This window comes from Sander vitreus, chromosome 6 (genome assembly GCF_031162955.1).
Source record: "Sander vitreus isolate 19-12246 chromosome 6, sanVit1, whole genome shotgun sequence".
NCBI lineage: Eukaryota > Metazoa > Chordata > Actinopteri > Perciformes > Percidae > Sander > Sander vitreus.
This window is the reverse complement of record NC_135860.1, coordinates 4,243,363-4,265,922: the sequence shown is the minus strand read 5'-3', so window position 1 is coordinate 4,265,922 and position 22,560 is coordinate 4,243,363. Positions and strand designations below refer to the sequence as shown.

Here is a 22,560-nt window from a genome sequence, read left to right as displayed (position 1 = left end):
CTCAATACTGGACCAATTTCAAAGATTGTTGTTCCCATCAGTCACTTTCACACAAAACATAGAAAAATAGGGTCCAGGTTGAAAAAAACCCACGGAATTACCTTTTAATGCAGTCTTAAAACAATTAAAGGTGCAGTAGGTAAGCCTTTTAAAACTAACTTTCTGTCATATTTGCTGAAACTGACCCTATGTTCCAGTAGAACTACATGAAGCAGGTCATTAAAAAAAAAAAAAAAATCCAGCTCCTCTGGTACCACCTACAGCCTGTAGTGAGATTTGCAAAAATCCACCGCTCCCTGTTCAGATGCACCAATCAGGGCCAGGGGGGGTGGTCTAACTGCGTGTCAATCACTGCTCATGCACACGCATTCATTCTCCCTCGTGGGGGGAGGAGCTTAGGAGACCGTTTTGGGCTTTAGCAGAAAAGGGGGAGGGACTGAGAAGTTGTCGATGTTCAAATGTTTTGGCTTAGTCTTGGATCTTCACAATCCTACCTACAGCACCTTTAAGGAAACCTCAAATCCGTTCCACACTAAAACTTGATTTATGGTTGTGCGGAGGCTCCACGCAGAGCTTTCGCCGTGGCGAAGGGTCCTGTGTAGGGTCGGCATCTCCACGTGCCTACATACGTACCGACAGCGTCGATTTAACGCAGAAGCATAAATTGGCCTTAAGTATTGTGTGTCCTTCTTGCAACACCTCCTTTTTGAGGAGGTTTCTCATACTTGTATATCATGTACTGCTAGCGGCAAGCTACTGCATTTCTTATTTTTATGATGCAGCAATGCATGCTGCTATGCCGGTTATACCCGTTTGTTACAGTGAGAAATGCTTTGCCTGTATGCTGGTCTGACGTCTCCCCTGGTTTCTGTGTGTTGTAGGAGTTCTGTCTGTTTGCTGTGGTGGGGCTGGTGTCGGACTTCTTCCTGCAGATGTTCTTCTTCACCACAGTACTATCTATAGACATCCGACGCATGGAGGTGACTTACCCAAACACTCAAAACGCTCAGTTTGTACCTCCATAAACTCATAATTTTATGTTTCAGACATTGTCAATCATTCAAATCACAGACACATGCCACCGTTTCTTCAAAAGTAAATAGAAGTAAAACACAGCAGGTTGACAATCTTTACGACTCTTTTGAAAACCTGTGTGTATTTATTCTTGACAAACAGCAGCACATATCTGTGAATCAACCCTAATGATCAATGTAAACATGACACGCATGAACTGGGCCTAACACACACACAACCCCTTCCTCACGAGCAGATAATAGACCATACAAGAGGTCAGATGGAAGTCACAGGCCAACATACATTCACCACCACATAGTTTTCAAATTGCTGTCCCACATGTGCAGTTCTTACTGTTCCACTCAAAGTTCTTTTTCCTGTCACATACATCCTGAAGCCTTTCATTTGTGTTCAGCTCAGTGCCCTGCTAAATGAGGAAGCATAAACATTTACATACACAAAAAAATAATCTTCTTAAAGTAATCCTTTGAAGAATATGTGGTATATGTAAAATATGTGCTTCAACTAACAGTTCTTTTCATTATCAAGTAATCTGTTGATTTTTATTTATTAATCCTTTTAGTCCAGGGGTCTTCAACGTTTAAGACAAGGACCCCTTAACTGAAGAGAGACAGAGCAGGGACCCCCTACTGCTTGGCCTTTGGAATTAAAATAGCCCCACATCATCACATCCCCTTCACCATACCTAGAGACTGGCATGGGGTACTTTCCATAAGATCATCTCTCAATGCAAATCAAACCAGCTATTGGGCTAACTGAAATAAAACCATGCCAATCTCTAGGTATGGTGAAGGGGATGTGATGATGTGGGGGGGCTATTTTAATTCCAAAGGCCAAGGGAACTTTATCAGGATGCATAGTATCCTGGATCCATGAAATAACTGGCCTTTAAAAATAAACATCTGCCTGCCTCTATGGGAATTTAACATAGGGGTGTACTTACTTATGCACCCTGTATTTTAAGGAAGAACATTTATTTATTTACGAAACATTATTCATTCACAAAGAAAATTGGTGTCCTAAAGGTTGGATTTTTCCTCATTTTTTTTAATTAAGGCATTAAGATCAATTTCCAAAAGATGATTTTTTTTATTCCTCTTTTTAGTCAACTTTAGCATGGGTTCATAAACTTATGAGCACCACAGTATATTGTATAAAATTAAGTTGCATTTTAAACTGGGCCTACAATAACGTATAGGGCGGCCTAAAGCCTTTATACATACCTTTTTTGTGTATAGAATACTAAGCTAGTAAAATAATAATTGTCGGCATGATTTTATAAATCATGTTTTAATGTTAAATACATGTGGCATAGTGAATCCTTAGGATGACCCACATCTGTGGATGGCTACCTTAGTGACTACCTTACCTATAGGCCAGTAAACCTATCATCAATGTTTTTTTTCTTCACAAAAATAGGCTGATTTATATTTGCCAATAACATGTTGGATCCATGTTAAGGCATTTTAATTTTTGAAATTTTTAAAAAGATTAACAGTCATTTGGTGCCCCCCCCCCCCTTCCCCCCCCGCAGTAACTCTGAGGACCCCCTGTTGAAGATCTCTAGTTTAGTCTTTAACTCCCAGATGTGTAAACCTTTTCGATCTATGCCCCAGCTGGCTGATTTGAACCGCCGCCTGCCAGCCGAAGCAGGACTCCCGCCCCCCAAGCCTGGTCCGCTGCGAACACGCGAGGCCCCCCCTCCGCCGCGGCCCTCCCCCCACACAATCACCCTGCAGACCCCGGCCTTCAGGAATCTAAGGCTTCCCAAGAGGTTGCGTGTGGTGTACTTCCTGGCCCGCACACGCCTGGCTCAGCGCATCATCATGGTGAGAAGATGGATTCAAAGTGGGCTGTACATTTGTACTGTTTTGTGTACAGTCTGCCATCTGTCATTTGTCTTAGTTTGTTGGCTTCCTGTACTGGTCCTGTGCCTGGATTTATTGTCTTACGCATTGCATTCTATCTATGCATTCATTGTATTAATGTCAAAAAGACTGACGGGAACATTCTGTTAAATGTTTGTTTGTTCAGTGACACATCAATACGGCTGCACCCTCAAGCTGACCTTTACATGTGTGCTGTTGCTTTATAATGGATAAATAGATTTACAATTGAAACCACATTAACAGGGACTGGTAGCTTAAGTCTACATCCACATTAAGCTAGCTAAATCATGTTCTGCTGGTTATGGCACACAGTGAGATAGGGCTGCTCGATTATGGAGAAAATCATAATCACAATTATTTTTGATGAATATTGAAATATTTGATAACTCATTGACTTTTGAAATGTTGCACTTATTGAACCTAAAAAACAGTGAAACAGTTGAACAAATCAACAGTGAAAACACCTTCAACCGTGACATTTCCCTTTAGTTGCAAAATGTAATGTGCAAAATTATCGTTTTTCTCGATTACGTTGTGAACGTTAGGAGCTGAAATCAAAATTGCGATCAAAATTTGATTAATTGCACAGCCCTACTATGAGAATGCATGGGGATAATTTGTTTGTTGTGACATTTGGTAATATAAAGATTTGTTATCAAGACGAGAAGAAAATACTGTACGCCTGATGATCGAACAGTGCGATGTGTAGAGCTGGGCGATATGGAGAAAATCAAATATCACGATATTTCTGACCAAATACATCAATGTCGATATTGTGGCGATATTGAAGGGTTCACTATTGGTGCTTTCACAAAATATTTCCACGGTCTGTTACTGACTTGAAAGACAATGGTCAAGTTGTTTGTTTGGCATGGGTTATTTCCATGGCGCCAATGCCCAATTCAGCTTTCTGATATTATTGCACGATAGGAAACATTTGACAAAACATTTTACCAAAACTCAAACTTGAATTCGTCACTAAAAAGTGACGCAGAATTGTAATGAAGTTGCTTGATATTGATATTGCACTTACTGTAATGTGTGATTTGACAATGAATGAGTCCTCAATTTAGGTCATCCTGTACGTCTCTTCTAGAGCTGGGCGATATCAAATGTCACGATAATTTGGACCAAATACATCGATGTCGATATTGTGGCGATGCTGAAGGGTTCACTATTGGTGCTTTCACAAATATTTACACAATGAGAGTTTTGATAAATAATCACCAATAATGTGGATACCATGGCGAATTATAAAACAGTAAGTCCAGAAAATGACATTACTTCACTGTAATGCAGCCTTTAAAACCAGGAAAAGACAACGTGTGTGTCATATCACGATATTACGATATCCACAATGTAAGATGATATCTAGCCTCATATATAGATGCCGATATAATATCGATATGTCGCCCAGCCCTAGCGATGTGATATATGAATGTAAACATAAATCTAAAGAATGAGGTAAAATTCCTTTTCATGGAAAAAGTCGTGGAGGTGGAGACGTGACCGAACACCAGTGTAATGAAAGCAAAAGTCAAAGCAACTCGAGCAGAAATCTCAGATCACACAGCTCAACGGATCACTATCATTCATTTGCTCCATCTCCAGGTTGGGACGGTGATCTGGATCGGCATCCTCGTCTACACCGACCCAGCTGGCATACGCACCTACCTGGCTGCACAGGTGTCTGAACAAAGCGCTCTGGGAGATCCCGGAGGAGGCGGTCTGCCCCCTCACCTCGGGGTGGCCCCCGTCTTTCGTGGAGGCAATCCTACCAGTACCCTCGGCATCAACCCCGCACCAGCTCCTACTCCCATACCTGAGAACCAGTCACAGGGCCACCATGGCTCCTCCAGGGTAGGGCCCCTCCCAGAGGCCCCGCCTCCCGCCGTGCCCCAGATCACCTGGGGAGCGGAGGACGAGGAGGGCTGGAGGAGGCTCTCTTTCAGGCACTGGCCATCGCTTTTCAGCTATTACAACATCACTTTAGCTAAGAGGTGAGTGGGCCAGGAGAGGTATTCAGTGTCACAGTAGTCTGACTTAGATATAATATAGGAGGATAGTCTCGCTTTGCCAGACCTTCCTCCACAGCGCTGCAGAGGAGGGTCTGGCTAGTCCACACAACATTCCGGGGTAGAAGGAAAAACATGTTTATTGGCATTTCTTTGAATCTATCACAATCTTCCTGGGGCAGCGCTAAGCGCCGGATGGAGCAACTGTGCCGCTGCAAAATACCCTGGGGAAGGAACTTGTTTTGGTGGAACATGTGTACGTACAAAAGTTGTTTTAGTCGTGCGACAGAAAACTCAGATTGGAGGAGCAGTTGACCATAGTCCTCATAAATCCACCAGAGTTTAAAATGCCAACACAAAGAAAGCGGAAGGTGACAGACATCCGACCGAAAACGGGGGACATCCGGCGGAACCTCGGGCGGAACCTCCGGCGGCACCAGAACAATCATGTAAATAAAACGTTGTTAATATAGACTAGACTGGGGATAAAGCCTGCCATTGGCTGCCGGCATACTCCTCCCCTTCCGCTATCTCTGCTTTCTGTTTTTCAAAGGTCGCTGCATCCAGCGACCTTTGAAAAACTAGAAAAATTTGAGTATCGGACTTCATCAACCCGTTAAAATGCCATTATATCAACAACAACTAAAAGATTTACATTATAGGATTTTGTTTAATAAATGGAAAGAAAATTCTAAAACTGGACAAACACCCTACTGCAATTCCTTGTGTTCTGGGATTTGCCAATCATCTTTATCACAGCTGCTAGATTGTTGACTGGTACCAGAAGGAGGAGCTTCTCTTCACTGGTTACCGGTCAAATATAGAATCAATTTTAAGGTAATGTTACTTGTTTTTAAGGCATTACATGGATTGGCCCCTTCATATATTGCTGATCTCCTTACCCTACATCACTCCTCCAGGAACCTAAGATGGTCTCATCAGTTCCTTTAAGCTATTCCACAGTCTCGGATGAAAACAAAGGGTGGTCGTGCCTTCTCCGTTGTGGCCCCAAGACTCTGGAACACACTTCCCATTCATATTAGGTCCTCCTCTACTACCGAGATCTTGAAGTCTCGTCTTAAAACACATTTTTATTCTTTGGCGTATGATTTAGTTTAGGGACATTTGTATAGAGGTGTGTTGTTTGTATGATGTTCATTGTGTCTATATTTTTATTGTCTTCCTTTGTTTTTATAACCTAATATAACTTTCTACAGCACTTTGTTCAGCCTAGGTTGGTTTTAAATGTGCTCTATAAATGAATTGACTTGACTTGACTATAACATACTAGCATTTTGCTACTGGCTTGACCTGTCCTTATGTCCCTATGTAAAAGTGCATTGGCCAGTTTTGGATTCTGCATTTAGATTCTGAAGAGCCCATCAGGTTTTGTAATATCCTCTTTATTACTGGGCGTTCTGTTTTCAGGTACATCAGCATCCTGCCCGTCATTCCCGTCACCGTTCACCTGAGCCCCCAAGAGGCCATTGAGACGCGTCACCCTCAGGACACAAAACACCCCCCACCATCTATTCCCAAGGTTGCGGCAGATATACAGACGGACCTCACTCTCTACAAGTTAGTATACACACACACACACACACACACACACACACACACACACACACACACACACACACACACACACACACACACACACAGACGTGCACTTGAGTGACCTGCTTATATATTATCCAAAGTAACGCAGTTTTTAACGAGCTTATTTACGCGACAAAACTTTGGATGAAAAAAGTAACACTTAGAGCTGCAAAGTTGTCAACTATTAAATTAATTGGCAACTATTTTGATAATTGATTAATTGGTTTGAGTCATTTTTTTTATGATTTATTTTTTAATTCTCTGACTCCAGCTCCTTAAATGTGAATATTTTCTAGTTTCTTCACTCCTCTGTGACAGTAAACGGAATTCCTTTGAGTTGTGGACAAAACAAGACATTTGAGGACGTCGTATTGGGCTTTGGATCGATTAGTCGGGAAAATATTCAACAGATTAATCAGCAATAAAAATAATCATTGGTTGCAGCCCAAGTAACACTAGAGGTCCAAAATAACTGAGTCTGCGTCCACCTTATTTCACAGAAATATATTCATTTACCTGTTATTTCTGACAATTTGATGAACATAAATGTATATTATGCTTGAGTAAATAAAACTTAACTCAACTGAAATATTTCAATAAATGCCCGGGAGAGTCCGCTACAGCCCAACTCTGGCGATGAAACTGAGGTCAGCTCTCATATTCAAGTTTATGTTGTGCTTGTTCAACGGTTGTTTAGTAAAGTGCTCTTAAACACATTTAGAGAGGATTTGAATTGCCATTTTTATTCTCACTTCTTATCATTTTGGTGCTGGTGATTTTCCTTTGGGGCTGGCTAAAACCTCTTTGGGGGGGGGGGGCGCCCAAAAATTCCTCTATGCAGCAAAAACCCTGAAGTGTATGTTTTGTTGTATCTTTGATGTATGTTTTTGTTGTTCTTTTGATGTGCTGTGAGTATGAATGTTATGGATGGATGTATTCCAGCGTATTAAATAATAGAGACCCCAGGAAGAGTAGCTTCTGTTGAAGACAGACTGAATGGGGATCCACACACACACACACACACACACACACACACACACACTAGTGTACGAAGGGGCCACAGCACTGAAAGGTCCTTGGCCTTGTGTCTTTCCAGCAGGAAATTCATTGTCATTGAACTGATTGCACGGTGGACACTGAAACCTTTAAGTCCCTTCTGCAGAAGTCTTTATCTAAAGGTAGAGTGGTAAAGTAGAATAGATTCCAAGGTAGGGCTGCACAATTAATTGCAATTTCATCAAAATCGCAATATGGACTAGTGCAATATTCAAATCGCACGGGGGCGCAATATTTGTTAAAGGCAAAATACTTGTCAAACCTTTCGTAATTAAGTATTGTGGTGCTGCAGAGACATCCCGGCCTAGAAATGGTATCCTACAGACTAAAGAAAAAAAATCTTATGGTACACATATCGCAAAAGTCACCAAAATGATCATTCCCTCCAATATCGTGCACCATATTGTAATTGCAATATCAGTCAAAATAATCGCAATTAGATATTTTCCTCACATCGTGCAGCCCTATTCCAAGGCCATGGAGAGCTCTCACACTCCAGGGCTGTATCCACAAAGGCTACCAGCTAATAGTTAGGTCATGGTCGCAACCGTCGCATTGAGGAAGGCGACAGCTCAGTTCGCGGCTTGTTTAGATGACCCTGAGACGCAGAGAAGGCCGGTGTGATAAAGGTGAACATGCTGTTACAAGCAGAGCAGGTTGCAACACAGACAGTGTTTTCGAATCACTAGAAAAGATCTTTGCATGCATTGATATATATATATTGAATCATGACATTTTTTTATATTATTAATTTTTTTTAATTGTATGTCTACTGCAATCGCATGGTAAAAGTAACTACATTTACATACTGTGAATCGTTTTTTTAATCGAGAATCGATTGTGAATCGAATCCTGAGCCTAAAAATCGATATTTTCTGACTCGTGCACCCCTAAAAAAACATACTGATCTTAACTGTTCCACCCCTATATTGCACACTGAATAACAAACAAAAAGGACTGCTCAATATGAGTATTTCAAGTCGACTGAGGGGGGTCAGTCGGATAATTTGAGTCGTCGTCGTTCAAGGGGTAGCCCTATCACACTTATATGTTAACACAGGCAGGGAAATATGACAAATCCCATTTGTGTTTTTGATTAGCAATTTAGCATTTAGAACATCTGTGTGATACGGACACATTTTGATCATCGAAGTTGTACTACAAGTTAAAGAATTAGATCCAGAACAAAACCTTGTAAAAACCTTCTGCGTTGGGTGTTTTCTTGGTTAACATATTTGGGATTACATCGTGTATAGATGTTTTCTTTTGCTTCTAGAAGATTAGAATAAAGCACAAGCTGTATCTTTGTCTGAGGGTTGCGTTAAGAACATTGTGTCAAGTGTCAGTAGACTGATCTTATATGAGGCAAAAATAGAGACAAAGAAACGGAACAAAGACGAGGGAGGCTTGCTATCCCCCACCTCCTGCATGTATTGTCTCTCCCTGACCGGACCAGCCTGGCCGACTGGTTGCTTTAAAGGTACATGTAATCTGAGATGCAACAGTGGAGTGGAAAAGGGTTAATCCTGTATAGTTTCTGATGGATTAAATGCATTCCTTTTTTGCTAACGCCTACGTTTTATATCTTCAAGGACAAAAAAAAACAGACCTGACATCATGCATTGATTCTTTGCTTTTGCTTGAACTTGTTTGGCCCCATTGCAGCATTTGATTTTTTTTTTTTTTTTTTTATTTTTTTGCAGTTTGGGCATTTAGGTGCTGGCTAGCTACTTTTCCTTCTCCATGAAAAGCTGTAAGCCAAGAAGTTGTTTAGTCTCATTTGACTTCTTTTGGTCATCTCAGAGTGTGTTGAGGGCTGAGATTTACCAGTTTGTCTTTGAGCTCTGTTTCCAGCGACAGATCTTTCAGTCACTGTTTTGATAGTAGTTATGTCTGACTAATGCTGTGCATCTGCACTACTCATGTGCTGGAAAAAGTGTTGCATTACTACTTACTTGTAGCTGGCCAACCGAGAGCTGTCGTCACAAGTCTTTGCTGCAGCATAACTGCATATTTGACAGGATCTTCAAGTTGGGGATTTAGATTTTCTGTTGATAGGTTAGAAAATGTAGTTATTATAAACGTCACCTTGCTTTTTTTTATGTGATGAAACATTGTTAAACATGTCGCCTCCATTTCAGGAACCACTGAAATAAAGTACATTCTTTGCAAAAAGGAGCCAAATAAGACAATACCAGCCAACATCAGAGTCTGGAGTTTAGTTTTCACTGTGCTGTGTTGTGTAAGGCTGCTGAGTGGAAGGCTGAGCTCCTCGTTTCATCTTTGGACAGTAGATACAAAGGCTATCAGCTAATGTTAGGTCATGGTCGTGGCCTTCACAGTGAGGGAATTGGCAGCTGAATTTACGGCTCGTTTAGATGACCCTGAGACGGAGAGAAGGCCGGAGTGATAAACGTGCTGTTACAATAGGAGCAGGTTGCAACACAGACACATTTTCTAATCGCATGAAAAAATCTTTGCATGCTCAAAAGAAATCTACAACATCAACAACAATGGACCATTGATATGATAGAGGATTGTGCGTAGTGCTGCTGGAAGAAATGGCTGATAATTGTATTACTATTAATCATGATATTTGCTGTTTGAAATCTCTTACAGAAGGATTAAGGGTTGGCAGGTTACCAGCGCCTTATACATGATGATGAATAATAGTGGAATAAAACACTCTAGCTTATTGCTTTTGTTTAATGACACAACATTCTTCACACTTCCAAATTCAGTATGTACTTGTAGCTTTGCGTTAAAAGCCGAGTTTTAGTTTTACAGAGCAGACAGGCAGAGTAGGTCACACTCCTTTGGCAGGTGTCATCACAGTTATGCCACATTCCACAGCAGATAGTAGAAGATGAAGAAATACTATGCCATACTCAGCCAGGTGGAAAGTTCAGCACATTGTTTATTAAATAGGAAAGTGTATTAAAGGATAGCCCCTTTCAATTAATTGTTTTGTTTATATGACAGGGACAGTGCTCATTAATCAACCGCAAAGTAATTGTAAATGAGCCAGAGTTAGCTCAGCAGGCTAATTTTCATCTGTTGTTCCTGGCCAGTTTTAAAATGGCAACCTAAAAAACCCTTGAGATGAACCATCATGTTTTCAAGGGGGTCCAACATACAACAAACAAAATCACACACACACACACACACACACACACACACACACACACACACACACACACACACACACACACACACACACACACACACACACACACACACATACATACATACATACATACACGCACACATACATACATACATACACGCACACATACATACATGTATGCACGGCTTCTGCACAAGTAAAGTAAAAAATAAATGCCATGAAAAATAAAATTAGTAGTAATAAAATGATACACAAAATAATGTAAATTATAACAAATCTATTGACAAGTGGATACACAAGAAGACATTACCGTTAAAGGCAGCATAAATGAAAGCCTCCAAAAATGAGACTTATCAAGTTGTGAAAAACGAGAAACAGCTTTGGTGAGGATCTGAAGATGTGTTGCACATGTTTAGGTTTAATCTTTTTTAAATGTTTTTTTTAAATGATTAACTGTATATGTATTATTAAATGTAAATATATAACTGTGGCCACTGGTAGGCTGTGGTTGTACTGGACAGGGTCCACAGTGTGAATTTGTATAATTGCTTTAGCTGACTACAAAAAAAAAAAAAGTCTTTATTTGACTCCCTCTTTGTCCCTCTTTCTATTCAGGGTGGCAGCTCTGGGCCTGGCAGCGGGCGTCCTGCTGGTTCTTCTTCTCTTCTGTCTCTACCGGGTTCTCTGCCCACGTAATTACGGCCAGAACGGCGTCACTCATGGGCGCAGGCGTCGAGGGGACCTGCCCTGCGATGACTACGGCTACTCGCCACCAGTCAGCGAGATCTCACCGCTGCTGCTGAGGGGCCACAGTATGGTGAGAATTGAGTCAGATAAAGAATACACACACACACACACACACACACACACACACACCTAGATGACTGTAAACAAATTAATATTGGATTGGTCAAGATGGTTTGCGTACAGTGATAATTCAACTCATTGTTCAGGACGGCATTTTAACCATTGGGATGTTAAGGATATGTTATGATAATAGCCATAGACATACAGCAGGACAAAGCCAAAAAAAGAAAGCCAAAATGCCTCTCCAGGAGGATGCGGGAGATATGAAGAGGAGGCAAAGATACTGTGTGAGCTGATGGTACTTCTTGGGAGTCATAGTTCTTATCACACAGACATTAAACGCATATTGATATCATTAAGTGTGACTTATACTCCCGTGGATATAATTATTTGTGATGTCCATCATGATTAAACTTCCATAAATCCACTTAGAAATTACAGAAAAGAAGACAGTAGTAGTAGACACAGTAGTTTCTTCAGTATTGAAGTAATCCAGTTGTCTGTACATCCATGGGTACATAGAACAGGAACCACTTTGCCAACAAACATAGACTCAAAACAGAATACTAGTACTAGTGCATGTAGTTATGACATTGTTACGTTTCCTTGCGGAACACTCATTGTGTGCATTTCACCTCAAGAGTCAGATTACTGTGTCAGTTTGGAACAACAACAGGACACCTGCTACCCAAAAAAATACAAACCGCGGAATGAAAACCCATGTGTTCAGTTGGTGTATGCTCTGTCTTTCTGTCTTGCAGGACATTGAGTGTTTAGCCAGTGACGGGATGCTGCTGGCTAGCTGTTGCCTGGCAGGACAGATTCGGGTCTGGGACGCCCAGACTGGTGACTGCTTGACCGTCATCCCAAACCATGGGTGAGAATGTCACAGTATAGTTTTTTTTTGGTTTTTGAAAGTGATTTTAGTTGCTTTCTTCTGGTCACGCTTGTTCCGTATGGTATCACAACACCACGCTTCTTGTTTCATTGTTTTATGGAATTCAACCGATACTGGATTTTTAAGGCTGATGTCTATTTGTTTTAAAAACTAATGGCAGTATATTGAGCAGTATATTGGCCAATTGTTTTTACATAAACCCATAAAATAAACAAATATTATGATAACAATTGTGACCAAAATGACCAAGTACTGAGCAGGACATTTGGCAGTTAATAAATAAAACTTGTCAGTGCTCTCTTGTGGTCAAACTATGTGATTGTGACACGCTATTTATTTTTTTATTTTTTTTAAAATTACCTCAAAACATACCCGGGTAAATATTTCTGTACTGTATAGTTATCAGCTGACGTGTATGCTGATAACGATACACATCTTAGCATCCACTGAGAATATTAGGCAGACCGATTACCCTCTCAATAACTCTCCGTTAGTGTTAATTTCGTCAGACGAAACAAGACTAAATATGTTCGTCAAAGACCTTTTTTTCCATAACTAAGACGAGACGATGACGAGACTGCACCAATGTCCAAAAACGCTGACTAAGATGTTGACGAAGACGAGACTAAAATGGTTTGCATAAAATAAAAACTAAGATAAAATCTCTAAATCTTCATTTTTCATTTTCATTTTCGTCTACAATCATCTCTACTTTTACCGAATAGCAACACGGATTTCGGTGCCTCATCATTTCAGTGCCACTTAAATGTCTGCGCTGCTCTCTGATGCTCCTAAACAGACGTTAGAGGCAACCGAAACATTGCTGCATGTGACGCTAGTTAACACTACACTTGGCAGCAGGTAACATTAGCCTACCGTTAGCTAGCAGCTGGATTAAACAGGGTTAAAATGGTGACAGCTAAACGGTGTAAAAGTTTGTCTGTATTTCACTGTATAGGATTCCAACACCAGGACGTACGACAGTCTGCTGCTGCCGTTGTCTGAAAAACAACACAGATGTTGCGTTCACTTGAAACTCGCCAGCCTCGTGCTGCATTCAAAGTTATTGTAAAATACCCTTTTCCCATCCAGTGGTTGTTTTTGTCGTTTAACAGGAATTTACTGGTGAAATAAGGATGAGGCTCGATATTTGGTCGCATTTTATGTACAATGATATTGACAAAAAATCAGAATGTGTCATAACTATTTGACTGAAATGGTTATCAGAAATAATCTCAGAAATAATTTATTTAAAAAAAGACTAAGATATATTGAGTTTTCTTTTGACTAAAAGTAGACTAAAATGACGAGACTTTTAGTCGACTAAAACTTGACTCACAAAAAAAAGATATGTGAATGACTAAATATGACTAAAACTAACAAGGACATTTGGCACAAGACTAAGACTAAATAAAAAAATAGGTGATAAAATGAACACTACTCTCCGTATAATTTGTTGGTTCCTTGCAGCTAACTAACTGTACTCTGTTTCCTCCTCAGGCTCAGACGGAGCAGCAGCAGTGGCTGCTGGGAGCAGCGGGACAGCTGGGAAAGCGTGAGCGGTGCCGCCGAGACAGAGTGTTTAGGCTCTGAAGCTCACGGCTCCTCCATCAGTGGTGACGGCCTATCAGAGGGAGAGGGCTACCCGCTGAGACGCCGCACTGCTCCCAGCCGGCCGACTCTATTCACCGACCAGCCCGATCTCACCCTGCTCATTGACACCAACTTCGCCGACCAGCCCCCCTCCCACCTCTGCACCCCGCCCAGGGAAGGCTTTGACTTTGGAGGTCTGGTTGAGCGCGCCTACATGGAACACGAGCCCCCCTCGCCCTCCGCCTACCCCTCTCCTTCCTCAGCCTCCTCTTCGCCGCCGTCAGGAGCTCAGCTCCAGAGAAGACCCAGCTTAGGGGATTCATCCGCCTTCTTAACCCAAGATAGAGCCTCCACAGCGGGGACGCAGGCAACGGCAGACTGGGAAAGCTCTGTCTGGGCCATGGAGCTGAGAGGAAATCTAATAGCTGCTGGGAGGAGCAGCGGTAAACTGGAGGTGGGTAAAAATCTATAATATATATTCACCTTATGCCTTTTCTGTTTGTTTTTGCAAAGAATTTTTTTTAAATATTTTTTCAGGTCATGATGATGACCAGATTTACTATATATTATTGTTAAATTAATGTACACTTTAAACTCATATTTGTCAGTTGTGGGATGCAGTGGAAGGGTCGTTGCGCTGCATTAATGAAGACGGAGTCTCTGGGATCACAGCCCTAGCCTTTCTCAACAACAGGTGAAACATACACACAACAGACACTAAACAGTGCTTCCTCTGGAATGAGACCGATTGTCTTTTCAAGTCAAGTCAGCTTTATTGTCAGATGTGCTATACATGCATGACATACGGCACAAATGAAATTTCAGTCCTCTCGTACCCACGGTGCAAAATGCAATAAAAAAAAAGTTTTTTTATAAATAGAAAAAACAATCAACAAAAATGAACAATCAATAAAAATCTATAAAAATCAATAAAAATGAACAATCCATCCATCCATCCATCTTCATCCGCTTATCCGGGGTCGGGTCGCGGGGGTAGCAGCTCCAGCAGGGGACCCCAAACTTCCCTTTCCCGGGCCACATTAACCAGCTCCGACTGGGGGATCCCGAGGCGTTCCCAGGCCAGGTTAGAGATATAATCCCTCCACCTAGTCCTGGGTCTTCCCCGAAGCCTCCTCCCAGCTGGACGTGCCTGGAACACCTCCCTAGGGAGGCGCCCAGGGGGCATCCTTACCAGATGCCCGAACCACCTCAACTGGCTCCTTTCGACGCAAAGGAGCAGCGGCTCTACTCCGAGCTCCTCACGGATAACTGAGCTTCTCACCCTATCTCTAAGGGAGACGCCAGCTACCCTCCTGAGGAAACCCATTTTGGCCGCTTGTACCCTGGATCTTGTTCTTTCGGTCATGACCCAGCCTTCATGACCATAGGTGAGGGTAGGAACAAAAACTGACCGGTAGATTGAGAGCTTTGCCTTCTGGCTCAGCTCTCTTTTCGTCACAACGGTGCGATAAATTGAATGTAATACCGCACCTGCTGTGCCGATTCTCCGACCAATCTCCCGCTCCATTGTCCCCTCACTCGCGAACAAGACCCCAAGGTACTTGAACTCCTTCACTTGGGGTAAAAAAAATATACTATAAAAATGAACAATCAACAATTTAGCATGATATAAAAATCAACAATCAAGAAGACATAAAATAAGCAATCAACAATTTAACAAGACAAAAAAATAAACTATCAACAAGACATACAATAAACAATCAACAATCACAATCAAGGCACATTTTTTGTTAATTATCAACATGAAAGACAGTTTCTAAACTCTAAGTTGTAAACTTAATCGCTCAGTTTGTGTCAGGGTTAATTATTTAGTATCTGTTAATTCCCCATCCTTTTCACAAAGGGTTGTACTTGCTATGTTTGCACACATTTGCACTATTGCTGCATACTAAAGGCCATTTAACAGCGTTTGTGTGAAATGTTTCTTCTAGACAACATAAACAACATGTATGCTGTATCAGCCAACTTGTTGCATCAAAATGAATTTAAAACTAAATACAGTTCAAACTTTAGTTGATGTGTATAAAATATAAAATAACTCCACTGCGCCCATTGACAGTTACTGTATGAAGGTAAATATGGTGCAACATGTGAGAGCTTGTAGAACAAAAAAACTGAACATACAAGTTCGGATTTTCAAATTTGCACTTCACACTTCACACACACGTGATCTGAATTTGAAGTCACACAAAGGAAGAAAAAACACATGAGAGCTTGTAAAAGAAATCTGAACTTGTAAGTTGAAATTTGCACTTGTAGAAACTGTTCACACACCTCTATTCTGAATGTGAAGTCACGGAAAAAATATTCACAGATGTGTAGATTGATATTAACATGAACACTGACAGCTGCAAACTTGTAATGCAACGTGATTTTCCATCACAACCACAACTCGGCGATTACAACCTCTCAAATCTGTCACTGCAACTTCACATATGTGCTCTCTCGTGTCACAAAGTGGCGAATCTGCGCGCCTCGACTTTTGCAACACTTTTGGCGATACATTTGGTGCAAAACTAATTTGGACCGGTGGACTTAGGCTGTGGAGCTCTGAGCCAACAGAACGGGGAAAGCAGGGTTTCTATCGCCAGATGAGATGACACTTGGCGGTGTAGGCATAAGCCAATCGACATGCTGCCATCAGCCATTTCTGCTGAGTATCTGGCGGCTCCAGTACCTCCACACTGCCTAGGCGAGACCACAGCAGCTCTGCAACTCCCGTAAGCGACCTCCGTGTTTCTTTTGGATCAAAGCCAACAGAGCGGAGGTGCTCTGGGTTGGGTACTGAAACCTGGTGTCCATTGGTGATTTTAGACCCTTTTTAGGGGGGCTCAAGCTGAGCGGAAATCAAAATGACGACGGAATTGTATCCAGATCTGTAAAGTGAACAAGGTTTGACATATATTTGCCCCGTTTTTGACGCTTCTTTGCGCTTTCAATGTTTTCTTTTAACATATTTTTTCTTTGACAAAAACTATTTGTATAGGTGCCAGGAAATATTTACTTTGGGCAAGTAGAAACTTTTATCACTTGCCCAACCAGACAAGGTAAAAAAAAATAACCTTAATGTTGAACCCTGATTGTTAATGTTAAGACAATGTGGACTATACTTCATCCTGAGACTCCATTTTTTTCCTCCTCAGAATCGTAGCGGCTCGGCTGAACGGGTCTCTGGATTTCTTCACTGTTGAGATAAACAAACCTCTGGGTCTTCTGCAGTACAGAGGTGAGGCTCAACAACATGGTGATAGGTTTCATTACAACTGTGTAGCTGAGTTGTGTTTTTATTTTGACAAGTAAAAATCTGTTTCATACTTTTGCATTTCTGTACATTCTTGTGTTATTGATTTTTTTTAAATGTTAAAGGTGCTCTAAGCGATGTTGCGTGTTTTAGTCGACAACATTTTTTGTCACATACAGCAAACATCTCCTCACTATCTGCGAGCTGCCTGTCCCCTGAACACACTGTAAAAAACGCGGTCTCTGTAGACAGCCCAGGCTCTACAAACAGCAACAAAAACAAACTGCGCCAACCTGCACCACGAAACACTATTAAAAATTAAACTTTTTTTTTTTTTTTTTTTTTTGCTATAATTGTAATGTTATAATTAAGCATCTAGAAACCGATCAAACAACAATACATATACATTTAGATAATACAAATTCTGGAAAACAGCATTTACTGGTATTTGTGCAGTTGGCTATCTATACATAAATGATACTTTTGCCTCTTTACCGCAAATCCAGAACAAATACCATTTGCCAGGACACAACTTTATTAGACGTTTTACAAATTTGTGATTAATGCATGTAGGTTAAAGGTGGAAGAACCGATTAAATGATTAGTCAATCGTCAGACAATCGGTGGAATCGGAATAAAATGGTTTAATTAATTTTTACAGCAAACATTCTCTGGTTGAAGCTTCACTGTTTATATAATTGTAAACTTAACATTATTGGGGTTTTCAATGTTTGTCGGACAAACCAAGACATATGGTCACTGGGAAACTGATGAACACTTTTTACAGACAAAAGAAATGACTCAATCAAAACAATATAATCTGCAGATTAATCGAAAACGAAAAGGATGGTTGGTTGCAGCCGTAATGCAAATAATTGCTGCAAGAGACTCCCTCAGACATTGAAACGTCATTGTCTTACGTTTTATAAATCACAAAATATAAACTAGAGCTGCAGGTTGACCGAAATGTAATGTATTTTGATAAAATCCACACATTCTTTTGTTTAATGATCTCAAATGTGAAAATGATCTTTTTTATCTTGTCTTAACATTGTAGTAAATTTGATATTTTTAAGTTTTGGACTACCGCTCAGATAAAACATGACATTTCATGACATCACCTTGGGATGTAGGAAATTGTGAATGGCCTTATATTAAATAGACTAAAGGATTCATTGATAAATCGAGAAAAAAAATAATCATTAGTTGCAGCCCTATTATAAACCCAATATGATAAAACGGGAGGAAGAAAACGGGCGATGAAGGTTCTTAAAAAAATGTATGGGGAAAACTGTCTGATGTGTCCTCCTCCAGGTGCCCCTGGGCGGGGCAGCATGCCTCCCTCTCCCTGTTACAGCAGCGAGGATGTGATCAGCTGCCAGCTCACACGCTCAGTACAGTGCGCTCACCAGAAGCCGATCACGGTGCTGCGAGCGGCCGCCGGGAGGGTCGTCGCCGGTAGCCAGGACCACACTGTCCGGGTAACACACTGAATACTAACATGTCAGGCTTCTGTCTGAGGTTTTTAGCAGAATTTGTAAGAGGAAGAACCATACTACATACATACATACGTTACACTGAAGCTTTAGTCATGTTTTAAATGTATTGGTGTTAAAATGCCAAATGTAGTGTACATGTTGCAAACCAATTTCTTACAAATTGTTACACAAACATTCATATATAATAGATTAAACATTACTATACAAACAGTTGTATTAGTGTTACTGTTTCTCTGTTGTTTATTAATCAGGTTTATCGTCTAGAGGACTCGTGTTGCCTCTTCACCCTGCAGGGTCACTCTGGAGGGATCACAGCCATCTACATAGACCAGGTCAGTAATAATCCTTCCTTTAATACTATATCACCATAAATCTAGACTGCCCTGATCTATCCTGCCTAGTTTGTTTTACATACATACAGTGAGACTTTTTAGGACATATTATACTATAAAATATGTATGACATGCTATACTGGTACATTGACTTTTTATGACTTACTATATATACTAAGACTTTTTCGACATACTATGACTTTTTTCACCATACTATGACATTTTTTAAGACGTAATATACTATGACTTTTTTGCCACTTTTTTCGACATACTATGACTTTTTTTGATGTAGTATTTTGACTTTTTTTTAACATACTATGACTGTTTTTCAACATACGTTTTATTTCATTTAACCATTAATTATACAGGTAATCTCACTGACACACAGGTCTCATTTTCCAGAGAGACATGTTTGGAACAATACACAGCAATCAGTTACAGACAGATGAACGTGACAAGTACAAGAACACTTAAAACACTAAAAACAAGAACAATACATACACAATCAGAATGGGGTTTATTGCCAAGTAGGTTTTCACATACAAGGCATTGGTGTTTGGTGTATACAATAAATAAATTAAAAAAATATTAGCTGAGAATGGCAATAGTCAAGAAAAATAAATTCAGAATAGAAATACTATAACCAAATATGTGAAAATATAACTAGTGTCTTCAAATTGGAAAGCTGTGCAGGATGTGCAAAAATATATTAACAGGGGATTTAAAGATAATAGTCCAAGATGTGTGTTAATGTAACGCATAAAGACAGATGTCTATGAGGAGGGGGATAAGAGGCCATGTCAGTGGGCCTCCCGGCCTTGTTGATGAGGCCAGCTACAGTCGGGAAGAAACTGTTCATGATGAACCGCAGCCTCCTGCCAGAGGGGAGTTGTTCAAACACTTTGTGTCCGGGGTGGGAGGGATCGGCCACAATCTTTCCTGCCAGGGTCAATATCACAGTATCACAGGGTCCTGGAAACAAACAGGTCCTGAAAGGATGGCAGGTTGCAGCCAATCACATTCTTAGCAGAGTGAATGATACACTGCAGTCTGCCCTACATACAGTGGGGCAAAAAAGTATTTAGTCAGCCACCAATTGTGCAAGTTCTCCCACTTAAAAAGATGAGAGAGGCCTGTAATTTTCATCATAGGTACACTTCAACTATGAGAGACAAAATGAGAAAATCCAGAAAATCACATTGTAGGAATTTTAATGAATTTATTTGCAAATTCCTCAGGAAAATAAGTATTTGGTCACCTACAAACAAGCAAGATTTCTGTCTCTCACAGACCTGTAACTTCTTCTTTAAGAGGCTCCTCTGTCCTCCACTCGTTACCTGTATTAATGGCACCTGTTTGAACTTGTTGTCAGTATAAAAGACACCTGTCCACAACCTCAAACAGTCACACTCCAAACTCCACTATGGCCAAGACCGAAGAGCTGTCAAAGGACACCAGAAACAAAATTGTAGACCTACACCAGGCTGGGAAGACTGAATCTGCAATAGGTAAGCAGCTTGGTGTGAAGAAATCAACTGTGGGAGCAATTATAAGAAAATGGAAGACATACAAGACCACTAATAATCTCCCTCGATCCGGGGCTCCATGCAAGATCTCACCCTGTGGGGTCAAAATGATCACAACAACGGTGAGCAAAAATCCCAGAACCACACGGGGAGACCTAGTGAATGACCTGCAGAGAGCTGGGACCAAAGTAACAAAGGCTACCATCAGTAACACACTACGCCGCCAGGGACTCAAGTCCTGCAGTGCCAGACGTGTCCAGGCCCGTCTGGAGTTTGCTAGAGAGCATTTGGATGATCCAGAAGAGGATTGGGAGAATGTCATATGGTCAGATGAAACCAAAATAGAACTTTTTGATAAAAACTCAACTTTTCGTGTTTGGAGGGGAAAAAATGCTGAGTTACATCCAAAGAACACCATACCTACTGTGAAGCATGGGGGTGGAAACATCATGATTTGGGGCTGTTTTTCTGCAAAGGGACCAGGACGACTGATCCATGTAAAGGAAAGAATGAATGGGGCCATGTATTGTGAGATTTTGAGTGAAAACCACCTTCCATCAGCAAGGGCATTGAAGATGAAATGTGGCTGGGTCTTTCAGCATGACAATGATCCCAAACACACCGCCCGGGCAACGAAGGAGTGGCTTCGTAAGAAGCATTTCAAGGTCCTGGAGTGGCCTAGCCAGTCTCCAGATCTCAACCCCATAGAAAATCTTTGGAGAGAGTTGAAAGTCCGTGTTGCCCAGCGACAGCCCCAAAACATCACTGCTCTAGAGGAGATCTGCATGGAGGAATGGGCCAAAATACCAGCAACAGTGTGTGAAAACCTTGTGAAGACTTACAGAAAACGTTTGACCTCTGTCATTACCAAAAAGGGTATATAACAAAGTATTGAGATGAACTTTTGTTATTGACCAAATACTTATTTTCCACCATAATTTGCAAATAAATTCATTAAAAATCCTACAATGTGATTTTCTGGATTTATTTTTCTCATTTTGTCTCTCATAGTTGAAGTGTACCTATGATGAAAATTACAGGCCTCTCATCTTTTTAAGTGGGAGAACTTGCACAATTGGTGGCTGACTAAATACTTTTTTTCCCCACTGTACATACAAGACATGGTCAAAATTATAAACACTGCACTGCAAAGGGGGCACAGCTACCACTCTACAAAGTCAAGCTTGTAAGTTGTCGTGACTCCTCATTGACATCAGGAGAGCAGAAACTACACATCTTCTGTGACAAACTGAAAAAAACTAATCTGTTCAGACTGCACCTTAGACCATTAAAGGTCCATGGTGCTCTTTGGATGCTTTTATATAAGCCTTAGTGGTCCCCTAATACTGTATCTGAAGTCTCTTTTATATAGGCCTTAGTGGTCCCCTAATACTGTATCTGAAGTCTCTTTTATATAGGCCTTAGTGGTCCCCTAATACTGTATCTGAAGTCTCTTTTATATAGACCTTAGTGGTCCCCCTAATACTGTATCTGAAGTCTCTTTTATATAGACCTTAGTGGTCCCCTAATACTGTATCTGAAGTCTCTTTTATATAGGCCTTAGTGGTCCCCTAATACTGTATCTGAAGTCTCTTTTATATAGGCCTTAGTGGTCCCCCTAATACTGTATCTGAAGTCTCTTTTATATAGACCTTAGTGGTCCCCTAATACTGTATCTGAAGTCTCTTTTATATAGGCCTTAGTGGTCCCCTAATACTGTATCTGAAGTCTCTTTTATATAGACCTTAGTGGTCCCCTAATACTGTATCTGAAGTCTCTTTATATAGGCCTTAGTGGTCTCCCTAATACTGTATCTGAAGTCTCTTTTATATAGACCTTAGTGGTCCCCTAATACTGTATCTGAAGTCTCTTTTATATAGGCCTTAGTGGTCCCCTAATACTGTATCTGAAGTCTCTTTTAT

General features: G+C 40.9%; 1 protein-coding gene across 1 annotated transcript in view; it reads left to right on the top strand.

Moving 5' to 3' along the window:
• Positions 1-22,560, top strand: part of scap (SREBF chaperone) — a 49,767-nt gene that overhangs the window by 22,453 nt on the left and 4,754 nt on the right. The window contains 11 exon segments of the mRNA XM_078252139.1: positions 882-980; positions 2,652-2,864; positions 4,536-4,924; positions 6,368-6,517; positions 11,337-11,538; positions 12,290-12,405; positions 13,927-14,473; positions 14,628-14,713; positions 17,184-17,266; positions 18,596-18,762; positions 19,032-19,112. Of these exon segments, the coding sequence (XP_078108265.1) occupies positions 882-980; positions 2,652-2,864; positions 4,536-4,924; positions 6,368-6,517; positions 11,337-11,538; positions 12,290-12,405; positions 13,927-14,473; positions 14,628-14,713; positions 17,184-17,266; positions 18,596-18,762; positions 19,032-19,112 (2,133 nt within the window).